Source organism: Bombus impatiens, unplaced genomic scaffold, assembly GCF_000188095.3.
Source record: "Bombus impatiens unplaced genomic scaffold, BIMP_2.2 scf_0332, whole genome shotgun sequence".
Lineage (NCBI taxonomy): Eukaryota > Metazoa > Arthropoda > Insecta > Hymenoptera > Apidae > Bombus > Bombus impatiens.
In genome coordinates, this window is record NT_176751.1 from 130,956 (window position 1) to 145,102 (window position 14,147).

Consider the following 14,147-nt stretch of genomic DNA (forward strand, 5'->3'; position numbering starts at 1 on the left):
AAAAATTGCAGAAATATTATGATAAAAAATAATAAAAAAGAAAGTTGTTGTATTAGTAATGTAATGAATAATATGCCACTACAAAATGAATATTTAAAATTTATAATAAATCTATATCTATTTGAATTAATTACTTTTTAAAAATTATACATTTTTTATGTTGATCATGTATGAAACAAAAACGGAATGAACACAGTACTTGAAAATGAAAAAGATGTATGTATATAATTTAGATCTCTTTCTATTTGGAATGTACTTTACTTTCAATGAAACAAAGAAGAATATAAAACAACTTTGTATATTAATAAGATAAAATAATAAATATATTAAAAACTTGGAATTTACAATTTTCTCTATTATGTATATGTTAATTATCGACTGGTTCTAAAAAATTTTGTTCACTACTTTCTAGTATGAAATTTATCACAATAATAATTATAGTTATAATATTATATAGAAAATGTTTCAGAATATGTATCATAAATTTCAAATTATTTGGAATGTACTTATTTAATTATAAATTTTTTCTTGTCTTTATGATTAATAGAGAAGAAGATCTATACAAATTTTAATACTACGTATAAGATCAAAAGTGGAGACTACATTTGCAATAATCTTACTTTTTATCACTTTATGCGTGTCTTGATCATTTTTAGTTTTTTTTATATTAGTTCTCGAAAGGTTTGATACAAATTATAAACGTTAAAGCTTCTAATGTCTAAATTTAGATGCTTTGAAGCAAAAGTACGAATTAGTAAATTTATTACATGTAGCACAACGTCGCGTGTATATTAATTTAATCCATAAAAAATTCTGTGAGTTCTTAAGAAGTAATATAATAATATTCTTAACTCATTCTCTCTCTCTCTCTCTCTCTCTCTCTCTCTCTCTCTCTCTCTCTCTCTCTCTCTCTCTCTCTCTCTCTCTCTCTCTCTCTCTCTCTCTCTCTCTCTCTCTCTCTCTCTCTCTCTCTCTCTCTCTCTCTCTCTCTCTCTCTCTCTCTCTCTCTCTCTCTCTCTCTCTCTCTCTCTCTCTCTCTCTCTCTCTCTCTCTCTCTCTCTCTCTCTCTCTCTCTCTCTCTCTCTCTCTCTCTCTCTCTCTCTCTCTCTCTCTCTCTCTCTCTCTCTCTCTCTCTCTCTCTCTCTCTCTCTCTCTCTCTCTCTCTCTCTCTCTCTCTCTCTCTCTCTCTCTCTCTCTCTCTCTCTCTCTCTCTCTCTCTCTCTCTCTCTCTCTCTCTCTCTCTCTCTCTCTCTCTCTCTCTCTCTCTCTCTCTCTCTCTCTCTCTCTCTCTCTCTCTCTCTCTCTCTCTCTCTCTCTCTCTCTCTCTCTCTCTCTCTCTCTCTCTCTCTCTCTCTCTCTCTCTCTCTCTCTCTCTCTCTCTCTCTCTCTCTCTCTCTCTCTCTCTCTCTCTCTCTCTCTCTCTCTCTCTCTCTCTCTCTCTCTCTCTCTCTCTCTCTCTCTCTCTATCTATCTATCTATCTATCTATCTATCTATCTATCTATCTATCTTTCTTTTTTTCTCTCCTTCCTCTCCATCATACTTCAAAGAATGTCAAAGGATTTATGTATATGAAATATACATGTGTATAATTCTATAATTTATATATACTGCTATGTATTATTTCATATCTAATTACTCTATTTTAAGCATTTTTTGTGTGCAGTTATAAAACATTCTATTTTAAGCTGGAAAATATATTTATATTATGAAGTTAGCACTTATATATTACTTGTAAAATGGTATTATGTATTGAGTGTGTTACATTAATAAAACTGTATGAGACAATTATTTACCTTATCATAAGATAAATAATTGTTTAAGATATTATGATAACATTATATATATTATTTTTTAGAGAATCTTTTATATTTTACTAGCTATGGAAAATTTTCATATCCAGTATTTTACAATATTAAAACACGTTCAAATTTATTATTAAAATTCCTCTAGAATTCTCATAAAAACATTGCTGTTGTTTTCTCTATGTTTGAATGTTTTATCTTACACGATGCAGTCTAAGTCATTTTCTATGTAATTATCCTTAATTTTTACGTAAAATGTTTTGGAAGATATATAATAAAGTTATATTTAATATCAGTATACTGATATTTAAAAAGAAATATAGTTGTACTCCCTTTCATGAATGTATCCAAGTCAGGCACGAATGAAACGTCGTAACGTAGCTCGAGCACTACGAGCCCAGCCTTTGTGTATAGACAAGTTATTTGGCAATGTTTCGATGTTTAACGTAGGCAGAGAGTTCTGTCATGTACGCTGATTACTGTATGCTGACCACCGGGCATCATCACTTTCGTGAGTTAAATAGCGATACCCCACTTTTGTTTCTAATTCTCGTAAATCACACCATGTTTGATAATCCTTAAGAAAAATATAATTTATAATAAGCTTGTATTTTATAACATTAAAAACAAGTATCTAAGATTATAAAAATACTTACCTGCAGCCATACGTGTTGTAAACTCTTATCTACTGTATAACGTTTTCTTTGTTTCACTTGTAACAAATTATTAATTAAATCAATTGCTAAAAAAGACGATAAGTTTTATTAATTTTTATTGTTAGATGACTATTATTTTATTTCAGTGATTTGCATACCATCAGATGAAATTTCCTGCCAAGGAATAGGTGGATACATAAAAGCAGCATTTTGAATTTGTTCATTAATATCTTCTTCTTCATTGAATGGAAATGTGCCACTTAAAGATACGTAAATAATTACACCAACACTCCACATATCTAAAGAACGATTATAACCTTTGTTTCTTAAAACTTCTGGTGCTAGATATGCTGGGGTACCAACAACACTTCTTCTGAAACTTTTTTCTCCTATGATTCTTGCAAAACCAAAGTCACATAGTTTTACTTGTGTAAATTCGCTATCGCTGCTTAACAATACGTTTTCAGGTTTTAAATCACAATGTACTATATTCTTGCTATGTAGATGTTTTAATGCTATTAATATCTGTGTAATTAGGAATTTAGTTACTCTTTCGCTAAGACGGCCACGTTCTGAACTTAATATCATTTCTAGCATATCGCCTTTTAATTTTTCCATCACTACAAATATTCGTTCAGGAGTTTCGAACATCCGTTCTAGATTAACAACTCCGCTATGCGAAAGATTCTGCAAAATAGCAACCTCATTTTTAAGTTGTGCTTCTTGCTTTGTAGGAAAACGTAATTTATCAATAACTTTGATGGCAACTGCTCGACCACTTTTACGATGAACACCTCCATACACTGTACCAAATTGTCCAGAACCTAGAACTTCATCTGGAAAAATTTCATATAATTGAGACATATCAGTGATATTTTCTTCAGGTTCTGTAGATTCTTCTTGACCTAAAATCAGAATATCTTACATAGATATACTTTTTCTAAACATTGAAACTACATCTATTAAATAAAAGAAGCACTTTTTAATATAAAATATAATAAAAGGAAAAATTACGTACTGGCTGATATAGTTACAGGCATCAGTGCTTGTCTAATACCAGTTTCCCATGACCTAGCTATATGTGCTCCAATACCACTTTCTGGTGGAGGAACTTGGCTACAGTTATCTCCATATGAAGGATCTTCTCCAACATAATAATCAATATTGGCAGTTTTTAACTCAAAGCAATGCATTGTATCTAAAATACAATTCATGTTCTTTATATCACTAATATGATAAATACGATTTTAATAAAACAAAGTTGATATAGTATTAAATACATACGTGAACGGGATGTCTCAGCAGTTTCAATAGACAATATTTCAACTAATGGAATTTCTTTATAATATTTGGAGCTATTTTCATTTTGAAATAACGTTATAGCTTTTGTATCAAGACGCCAATAATGTTTCTTCCGCTGTGAATATTTCCAAATATAACTTTACATGTGTTTACATGTGTATACATTCTTTCTTACATGTGTATACATATAAGAACATTTATATATGCTAATTATTTACCAATGGATCACGATTTGTAAAGTGTACCATCCAGCCCTCTTTTAAAACTTTTGAACCACGCCGTTTTGTATGTTTAACACTTTGCACTATGCGCATTAAAGGAATATTATTGCTTGGTGTAGAACTGCAACTAGTAAGTTACATAATAAAACATAATTTTACATATATATACATAGATAGTAACTAAACAAAAAATATACTTTACCTTGATGGTCTAGATTTTTGAAATTCATCGTAAATAATGTCATCATTGCTTGGGACTTGGTCCTATAAAAATAATCTAAATAAATATTATATTTATTATTGAATATTTTACGAAGTAATAATATTAGTTACAACATTTAAAAAAATATTTCTGTTACATATTTTCTATTATAAAAGTATGTTTACAGTGTATTCGTCAGATCCTTTTGTTTCATCTACTACAAAAGACGAATGTTGAGGAGGTGAAGGAGATTCAGCATCACTATCACCATCGCCTTCTTCGTTTCTACCGTCACATTTTCCTTCTGGCTCACTACCGACACCACTATCGGGATATTCGTTACCTAAATAAACATTTTTATTGAAATAACGTTCATGAAAAAATTAAGCAATAAAATACAAATAAAAGGAACCTGTATTGTCACGTGGATTTTCTCCAGTACAGTCTTTAGGTATTTTTTCTATACATTTCTTGTGTGCATTATATTGACAATCTTTGCACTGTAGGCCTTGCTTAAATAAACCTCGTAATAATTTTTTACAATATCCACATACAGTTGGTCTGGTATAAGTATGTACCACAAATGTATGTGGAATTTTTATACGTGTTGCAAGTTCTCGTTCAACCCATACTGGTCTTCCTCCCAATGAAGGAGAGCGAGACTGTTTTGGTGCCATTATACTCGGTATTGTCTAAATTTATAATACAATAAAACACAATAATATAAACAATAAATTGATTATATAAGCTATAAATCGCATTATCGATAGAATCTTACCAAAGTACTATTATTTTGACTTGCATTCGGTGTATTATTTGTACTATGATTATCATCACTAATGCTGGTCAAACTACTAGTAGATCCTTGACTTGGAGACCTTGGTACATTTAACATTGCAGAACTACGCCGTCTTTGACTGGCATCATGTGAGCAATTATTAGGTACTTTTATAACACATCTTTTATGATAATTCATTCCACAACCTACAAAATATGATAATTGATTGCATTACTTCAAATAAATAAAATAATAATAACAAAATATGACATTTACCTTCACATTTTAATCCTTGTCGAACAAGGCCAAATAACATTTCTCCGCAAAAATCACAAAATGTTGGAACTTTATATGAATGAACAGTTAAAGCATGGGGACGAATGGGAATTTCTTCATTTGGCACTTGTGCTAGAAAAGATTAAATGATTATTTTTGTTTAATTTTTCTATTTCTATATTTTATTTGTCATCATATACATGATGAAATATATAAATTCAAAATTTACCAGTCAGAACAATTTCCACTAATGTTTCATCTACAACTTCAGTGGCATTTGTAATAAGTTGTAAAATATTAGTGGAATTATAATCATGTTTAAATAAAAGCAATCGCTCAAATAAATGATTTAATCCATGTTCCGGACACTTTGTATTTATAAAGTCACAAGCAAATTCTTTAAGTGTCTTGAGAGTCAATGTGCTGCTTTCAACTGTAACAGTATCGCGAGTTAAACCAAACTGGAATAAAAATGTTACTTCTGGTCCCTCCATATTAACTGTTTTATCTGTAAAAAAAAGGTGAATTGCTTAATCTTTAATATCTGAATGCATTTGGATCATATAATATTAAATGCATATAAACTATTATAAATTAAGATAAGAATATACAAATCAATACTTAATATTAATCTTCATATTTTTGTATAATATTTGTAAATATTTTCATGATATCTACTAAAAATCAAATATATGTGTAAAATATATCTTTCTTTTATTTTAAACGATTAAAAAATTATCACATAACAGACATCAAATAACACATATTGAATTAAGGCATTTAGGAAATCATTAATTAATATTTGATATCATTGAATTATTTTTAACAAGTAGTTTTTAAATTTAAAATATGTTCCGACCATATGAATTTACAACATATGAAAAAAAGGTGAAATATCTACTCTGAATAATGAAGTATATAAATGTTTTATTTAAACAAGAATTATCTTACGTACACGTTTAAATTAATCAACGGAAGATTCTGTACCAAGGTAGCTATTTATTCCCCGATCAAATTAACATCGATGAAACATAATTATTGTGACAACAGATCCCATGAGTGTCACCAAACAGCATCAAATCCATGCCTGACACACATTCGTTGATGACATTTTACAGTTATCTCCAGGTGACCGACCCACCTTCGCGTATGCCTCTACCTGTTATATATTGTTGTACGTTGGATCGGGTACTTACGTAAATTCAAGTTAATAAGCAACTTAAAAACTATCAGAATATCGAAAATATTGCTGAAAATTGATTAAAAGCTACGATAATATTGTAGAGAAATTTTGAACGAATCAATGAATCTATTCTTTTATATACATATTTACGCATTATACATACGTAAAAATCTAGTGCCATATAGTTGTTACCAAAGATTATTAAGAACAGGATCAACATTCTGTTGCTATTAATCCGATTAAAGACGAAGGAAGACAGCTGTTTAGAAGAAGTTGGAGTAAAATGACAAAGAAAAAATAGAAATTTAAACATCTAACACATTTTTAAGGAAAAAATACAATTTACTTTCGTTAATATTCTTTATAATATCTTCGAATAAAAAATAATCCTTATTTCTATCTATTGTTTAGAATAATATGAGCGCATATTTGAAATTACACATTTTAGTTCTATAGCTTAGTACTATTTACATTGATAAATAATTTATGTATAAAAGATGTTATAATTTTCGAATAAGAAATAATCCTTACTACCATCTATTGTTTAGAATAGTATAAACGCATATTTGAGATTACACATTTTAGTTCTATACCTTAATACTATCTATATAGATAAATGACTTATATGTAAAATAATTTTCGGATGAAATTCAAATTTTAATTGCATCATAAGAGATCAATTTATCGCGTTAGATTTATATCTGATTTGTAGTATGTACTTCTGAGAACACTATGGTTGTGTGTATATGTATATGTATAAATTTAGAGAAAGTAGTATAGACACAGATCGTGTAGAATTAACCATAAGTGAGCACCATTGCACACGTGGAGAGGTTCTAACCTAAGCGGATATATTTATGAATGTAATTTCTATTTAAGCATAATTTCCACATATAAAAATGACTTATAAAGTTATAGTTGATTCTAAAAATCCTCCAACAGGTATGTTGTACAACACAATTTTGTTAAATATAGTAAGTCCAAGTACATACATAAAAAATAATGTAGAAAACAGATGTCAAAAATGTTCGCTAAATGAACCCTTATTTTTTCTTTATTTTTAAATAATATTAGTGAAAAAGTGTGTTGTATTTGATAATATATAACTTATTGTTAGAAAATATCTTCCTAGTGTAGTGTTTAATAAAGTAATACTATTATGTATTTCTTAAAAATAAAATTGTGTTAATTTGACAATTGATGTTTTGTAATGTATATAGATGCATTGATAGTATTAGAGGTAATCAATTCCCAAAATAAGGAAAAAATTGAAATAGTTTGGTGCAATGATTGGAAGGATGATGGAAATATACGACTAACTGATAGTCAAAACAAAGTATTGGGAAAAAGAAGCAGTGATGTTAGTCGCTATTTTGCTAGAACTACATGTACAGATCTTTATGGTAAGTGTATATCATATATGTATTATTTCTTTTATAATATATAAATAGATTTTATTTTTTTACTTACTTTTGTTATATGTTTAATTTAGGTGGTGTCAATCCTCGTGAAAAGACTGAAGTTGATCATTGGTTATCATTTGCAATCGGACCTCTTGAATTTTATCCATTAAAGGAAGATGCACTCTCTTATTTAGATAACATATTAATGACAAACACTTGGTTGGTCTCCAAAAAATTAACAATTGCTGACATCCATGTATTTTGTACTCTTGTAGATAAGAAATTTTTGACACAATTCGAAAAAAAATTTATTAATATAACCAGATGGTATAAACAGGTGCTTTCATTATCAGCTGTGACAAAAGCATTACTTTTAGTTAAAAAGAATGCTAAATTATCTCTTCATAATAATGTACAATCTGAGAAAACTATTAATAAACAAACAGGGCAAAGAAAGCAAGAAGGTAAATTTATTGATTTGCCTGGAGCAGAAATGGGTAGAGTAAGTAATTTATATTTATAACAAACTGTTTATTTTATAAGGTACATAAATCTGTATAAATTTATTTATTCCTATAATAGGTCATAGTACGTTTCCCACCAGAAGCAAGTGGCTATTTACATATTGGTCATGCTAAGGCTGCCTTGTTAAATCAATATTATGCACAAACATTTCAAGGACAATTCATTATGAGATTCGACGATACAAATCCTGCAAAAGAGAATGTAGAGTTTGAAAAAGCTATTCTAGAAGATTTAGAGTTACTGCAAATTAAACCAGATCGATTTACTCATTCTTCTGATTACTTTGACTTAATGTTGGAGTACTGTACTAAACTGATAAAAGATGGTAAGGCATATGTAGATAATACACCAGCTGATATAATGAAAGAACAGCGTGATCAGAAATTGATGTCATCAAACAGAAATAATTGTAAGTATAAAACATTAAAAATTAAAATAAAAATAGTACAATGTTTTCAAAATAATCTAAAGGAAAAAAAATTATTAAGAACATTATTATATTCATATTCTTAGCTATTGAACAGAATCTTGAATTATGGAATGAGATGCAGCAGGGTACAGTTAAAGGTCAGGAATGTTGTGTTAGAGCAAAGATTGATTATCAATCTACGAATGGATGTTTACGAGATCCAACAATTTATAGATGCAAACCAGAACCACATCCTCGTACTGGAACAAAATATAAGTATGTATGAATATTAAAAATCTAAAGGACTTAACAAATGCTTCATTTTTTGTATATTTAATTCAGTAACAATTTTTCATATAGGGTTTATCCAATATATGATTTTGCTTGTCCTATTGTTGATGCTGTCGAAAACGTTACTCATACTTTACGTACAACAGAATATCATGACAGAGACGTTCAATTTTATTGGATAATTGATGCCCTGGGATTGAGACGTCCTTATATATGGGAATATTCACGTTTGAATATGACGCACACAGTTTTATCAAAAAGAAAATTAACTTGGTTCGTTGATCAAGGTTTAGTTGATGGTTGGGATGATCCACGTTTTCCAACAGTAAGGGGTATTCTGAGAAGAGGGATGACAGTTGAAGGATTGAAACAGTTTATTATTGCTCAAGGTAGTTCAAAATCTGTCGTTTTCATGGAGTGGGATAAAATATGGGCATTTAACAAAAAAGTTATTGATCCAGTTGCTACTAGGTATACTACATAAAAAACGTTTTTATAAAAAATATTCATAAAGCTAATTCACATAATATCGATTTTTAGATATACTGCTTTGGAATATAATAAAATTGTACCAGTGCATATAGATGATGCGAAGGAAGAATGGTTAACCGTTCAAAATCATCCAAAAGATATATCAAAAGGCACTAAACAAGTATTAGTAGGATCACAGGTATATATAGAAAGAGATGATGCAAATTTGCTAACTGAAGGTCAAAATGCTACCTTCATTAATTGGGGTAACATTTTAATAAAAAAAATTGAAAGAGAGAATGATGTTATTAAACGAGTTGTAGCACAATTAAATTTAGAAAACAAAGATTATAAAAATACATTAAAAATTACATGGTTATCAATACCGTCTGATAAAAATCATGATGTTAGTAAAGTTAATCTAATTCCATGCTACGCTGTTTATTTTGATCATATTATAAGTAAATCAATATTGGGAAAGGATGATGATTACAAAGATTTCATTGCAAAAAATACAAGAGTGAGTTTTATCGTTTTTACTAATTATAAATTTAAGAAACAGGACAAAAATATATGTAGTAAATATTTCAGACAGAGATACAAATGCTTGGAGAAGTAGCATTAAAACATGTGGAAAAAGGAGAAATAATTCAATTACAAAGAAAAGGATTTTTTAGATGCGATGTATCTTATGCTCCTGTTAGCCCATTTTCTTCTAGAGAACAGCCTTTAATATTATTTCAAATTCCAGATGGCCATACTACAAATATAACAAAATCCATACCTACTGGTAGTACACTAGCATCTGTTAAAGAAATTTCTCAAAAAAATGTATGTATCATTTTTTCTACAATTATATGTTAATAATGTACATGTAATACGATTTACATTTATGTAAATTCTTTTTCTTATTGTTATTATTTTAGAAACAAACACTAGATGCGAACTTAATTAACGAAAAAATTGTTGTACAATTAGAAGAAATTGGGACACCAGGTACAACTTTAAATAAATCGCAAATGATATCTGATGAAAATAAATTGTCTGAAAATACATTGTCTGAAAATATTATACAACAAGAAAGCAGAATTAAAAAATTACAATTGAAGATAAATCAAGAAATGCAACAACTTTTGAATTTAAAAACAGAATATAAAAATAAAACTGGTAATGAGTGGACTGGAGTCAAAAATCAAAATATAACAAAAGATATATTAACAGAATCGCATGCTGTAAGATTATATAATGAAATTCAAAAACAAGGAGATAAAGTAAGGCAATTAAAAAGTTCGAAAGCAGAAAAAGGTGTTATTGATGAAGAGGTAAAAAAACTTTTGGCTTTGAAGTCGGATTACAAATCTGTTACTGGTCAAGATTGGAAACCATCTACTATTCCAACAACTGATATGATGAATAAAGAAGAAAATTCTGCTGACAAAATATCAGAAAGTATACAAAAACAAGGAGATAAAGTAAGACAATTAAAAAGTTCGAAAGCAGAAAAAAGTGTTATCGATGAAGAGGTAAAAAAACTTTTGTCTTTGAAGTCAGATTACAAATCTGTTACTGGTCAAGATTGGAAACCATCTATTATTCCAACAACTGATGTAACGAATAAAGACGAAAATTCTGCTGACAAAATATCAGAAAGTATACAAAAACAGGGAGATAAAGTAAGGCAATTAAAAAGTTCGAAAGCAGAAAAAAGTGTTATCGATGAAGAGGTAAAAAAACTTTTGGCTTTGAAGTCGGATTACAAATCTGTTACTGGTCAAGATTGGAAACCATCTACTATTCCAACAACTGATATGATGAATAAAGAAGAAAATTCTGCTGACAAAATATCAGAAAGTATACAAAAACAAGGAGATAAAGTAAGACAATTAAAAAGTTCGAAAGCAGAAAAAAGTGTTATCGATGAAGAGGTAAAAAAACTTTTGTCTTTGAAGTCAGATTACAAATCTGTTACTGGTCAAGATTGGAAACCATCTACTATTCCAACAACTGATGTAACGAATAAAGACAAAAATTCTGTTGACAAAATATCAGAAAGTATACAAGAACAGGGAGATAAAGTAAGGCAATTAAAAAGTTTGAAAGCAGAAAAAGGTGTTATCGATGAAGAGGTAAAAAAACTTTTGGCTTTGAAGTCGGATTACAAATCTGTTACTGGTCAAGATTGGAAACCATCTACTATTCCAACAACTGATATAACGAATAAAGACGAAAATTCTGCTGACAAAATATCAGAAAGTATACAAAAACAAGGAGATAAAGTAAAAAAATTAAAGGAAATTAAAACAGATAAAAGTATTATTGACCAAGAAATAAAAATTCTATTAGATTTGAAAAATAATTATAAGGCATTAACAGGACAAGAATGGAAGTCAATACCTGATATGTCTAAGAAGAAAAAAGAAGATATTTCTAAACGCGAAAAACAGAATACATCTAATAAAGAAATAAGTAAAAATGAAAGCGTGAAAGATGTAGATATAGGTAAAACAAGATTGGGATTAGAAGCAAGAAAAGAAGAAAATTTCTTTGAGTGGTATTCTCAAATTATTACTAAAAGTGGTATGATTGAATATTACGATGTATCCGGTTGTTACGTTTACCGCCCGTGGAGTTTTGCTGTGTGGAAAATGATAAAAGAATATATTGACAAAGAAATAACACAAATGGGCGTACAAGAATGTTATTTTCCTATGTTCGTTACACGAACAGTATTAGAAAAAGAAAAAAAGCACATAGCAGATTTTGCTCCTGAAGTTGCATGGGTAACAAAATGTGGAGAATCAGACTTAGCAGAACCTATTGCTATAAGACCAACATCAGAGACTGTAATGTATCCTGCTTATGCCAAATGGTTAAAATCTGATACTGAACTTCCTTTAAAACTTAATCAATGGAATAATGTTGTAGTAAGTATTAAATACATATATAAATTATTAGCTATTACGAATAAAATAATTACTTTTTTATTTAAAATGTTATTGTAATCAAATGTTTCTTTATCACAGAGATGGGAATTTAAAGATCCTAAACCTTTCTTACGTACAAGAGAATTTTTGTGGCAAGAAGGTCATTCTGCTTTTGCTACTAAAGCTGAGGCTGATGAAGAAGTCATGATCATTTTAGATCTATATGCAAGAGTGTATGAAGACTTGTTAGCAATACCTGTTGTTAAAGGCCGTAAAACGGAAAAGGAGAAATTTGCTGGTGGTGACTACACTACCACCGTTGAAGCTTTTATTTCAACAAGTGGCCGTGCAATACAAGGAGCGACAAGTCACCATCTCGGACAAAATTTTTCTAAAATGTTTAATATTCAAGTAGAGAATGCCGTAGAGGGGAATGAAAAAACATTTGTCTATCAGAATTCATGGGGCCTAACGACTCGCACGATTGGAGTTATGATAATGGTATATATACCTTTGCTTTAGTAGAAGGATACTTTTTAGGGAAATAATTTCATACTTCATTTGTAGGTCCATGGAGATGATAAAGGTTTAGTATTACCACCAAATGTAGCTTGTATTCAAGCCATTATAGTTCCTTGCGGTATTACAGCAAGTACAACGCCTCAACAAAGAGAATTATTGTTCTCTGAATGTAATAAATTATTGGATGAACTTTCGAAAGATTCGCTTAGAGTTAAAGCAGATTATAGGAGTAATCGCACACCAGGTTGGAAATTTAATCATTGGGAATTAAAAGGTGTACCTGTAAGAATTGAAGTAGGTCCTAAAGACTTAAACAAAAATCAGGTCACTTTTGTACGTAGAGATAATTCTGAAAGAGTATTTGCAAAAAGACCTGATGTAGTCACAGCTTTGCATACATTACTGACTAATATACAAGCAGATATGCTTTCCAAGTAAGCTATTAAAAAATAAGATCTTTGTATAATATTGTAAATACTATTATTTTATAAATGGACTTTTTCCCTCACAGAGCAAAAAAGAACTTAAATGAGCATATTAAGCGTACAGATAATTGGAATGAATTTTGTTCTTATCTCAATGAAAAAAACATATTATTATCACCATTTTGTGGAGAATCATCTTGTGAAGATAAAATTAAACGCGACAGTGCACGGTAAATATGGTTAAAATCTTTTCTATGATTGACACTTGTCTGTAGAATATAAAGTAGATACATTTTATTTCTTTTCATAGAGAGGATATGGGAGGAGAAATTGGAACATTATCAATGGGTGCAAAAAGTCTATGCATACCATTTGAACAACCACCTTCATCAGCATCTTTTGATAAACAAACATGTATCCACCCCGATTGTCAGAACAAACCGCAATTTTATACACTTTTCGGCCGTAGCTATTAAAGTAATGTAATATGTATACAAAAATGAGACAATTATTACAATAAAAATTTCTTTAAACAACAGTTTTTCTACATATAACTTTAATATTAGTATTATAATCCATATGAATTGGTATTTGTATTAGATTGTCCTAAAAGTGTCTTTCTTTTACAGACACATCTTTAACAACGACGCATCTTTATACAAACATGAAACCTAATCTATCGAACGTTGTGATCTTTATTTTGATAGAACAAAATGGATCGTACGTAATTCGATAAAATAATATAAAACGGAAAAT

The 14,147-nt window shown here is 29.5% G+C and overlaps 2 protein-coding genes across 5 annotated transcripts; one reads left to right on the plus strand and one right to left on the minus strand.

Annotated features, from left to right (window-relative positions):
- Positions 1 to 1,445: 1,445 nt before the first annotated feature.
- Positions 1,446 to 6,684, minus strand: LOC100745617 (serine/threonine-protein kinase D3). Of its 2 annotated transcripts, XM_012385643.3 has the most exons (14): positions 6,585 to 6,684; positions 6,194 to 6,487; positions 5,468 to 5,746; positions 5,239 to 5,370; positions 4,963 to 5,168; positions 4,597 to 4,876; positions 4,370 to 4,527; positions 4,185 to 4,246; positions 3,980 to 4,109; positions 3,744 to 3,876; positions 3,478 to 3,657; positions 2,618 to 3,364; positions 2,460 to 2,545; positions 1,446 to 2,380 (listed from the first exon to the last, which is right to left on the minus strand). In XM_012385643.3, exons 3-14 carry the CDS (start codon positions 5,730 to 5,732, stop codon positions 2,267 to 2,269), a joined length of 2,493 nt encoding a protein of 830 aa, XP_012241066.1. In that variant the 5' UTR covers positions 5,733 to 5,746; positions 6,194 to 6,487; positions 6,585 to 6,684; the 3' UTR covers positions 1,446 to 2,266. The 2 variants fall into 2 exon arrangements, with proteins under 2 accessions (XP_012241066.1, XP_012241067.1); XM_012385644.3 differs by lacking the exon at positions 6,585 to 6,684 and having other exon boundaries at positions 3,980 to 4,103; positions 6,194 to 6,566.
- Positions 6,685 to 6,965: 281 nt separating this feature from the next.
- LOC100745497 (bifunctional glutamate/proline--tRNA ligase) lies at positions 6,966 to 14,076 on the plus strand. Of its 3 annotated transcripts, none has more exons than XM_012385641.3 (14): positions 6,966 to 7,363; positions 7,642 to 7,824; positions 7,914 to 8,326; positions 8,407 to 8,758; positions 8,863 to 9,034; positions 9,119 to 9,520; positions 9,590 to 10,040; positions 10,112 to 10,351; positions 10,447 to 12,444; positions 12,544 to 12,945; positions 13,012 to 13,400; positions 13,478 to 13,621; positions 13,702 to 13,868; positions 14,021 to 14,076. In XM_012385641.3, exons 1-13 carry the CDS (start codon positions 7,321 to 7,323, stop codon positions 13,865 to 13,867), a joined length of 5,355 nt encoding a protein of 1,784 aa, XP_012241064.1. In that variant the 5' UTR covers positions 6,966 to 7,320; the 3' UTR covers position 13,868; positions 14,021 to 14,076. The 3 variants fall into 3 exon arrangements, with proteins under 3 accessions (XP_012241064.1, XP_012241065.1, XP_003489530.1); XM_012385642.3 differs by lacking the exon at positions 14,021 to 14,076 and having other exon boundaries at positions 10,447 to 10,786; positions 10,988 to 12,444; positions 13,702 to 13,929; XM_003489482.4 differs by lacking the exon at positions 14,021 to 14,076 and having other exon boundaries at positions 13,702 to 13,929.
- The last annotated feature ends 71 nt before the right edge of the window (positions 14,077 to 14,147 follow it).

Bases quoted from the DNA above. Each gene is read 5' to 3' on its own strand.
- LOC100745617 (XM_012385643.3), bottom strand. From the start codon at position 5,732: ATGGAGGGACCAGAAGTAACATTTTTATTCCAGTTTGGTTTAACTCGC. The intron at 4,247-4,369 runs GTAAACATACTT...TTATTTTTATAG, and splicing joins AAGGATCTGACGAATACACT to GACCAAGTCCCAAGCAATGA. The intron at 2,381-2,459 runs GTAAGTATTTTT...ATTTTTCTTAAG, and splicing joins TACAACACGTATGGCTGCAG to GATTATCAAACATGGTGTGA.
- LOC100745497 (XM_012385641.3), top strand. From the start codon at position 7,321: ATGACTTATAAAGTTATAGTTGATTCTAAAAATCCTCCAACAG. The intron at 8,327-8,406 runs GTAAGTAATTTA...TTCCTATAATAG, and splicing joins CTGGAGCAGAAATGGGTAGA to GTCATAGTACGTTTCCCACC. The intron at 13,401-13,477 runs GTAAGCTATTAA...TTTCCCTCACAG, and splicing joins CAAGCAGATATGCTTTCCAA to AGCAAAAAAGAACTTAAATG.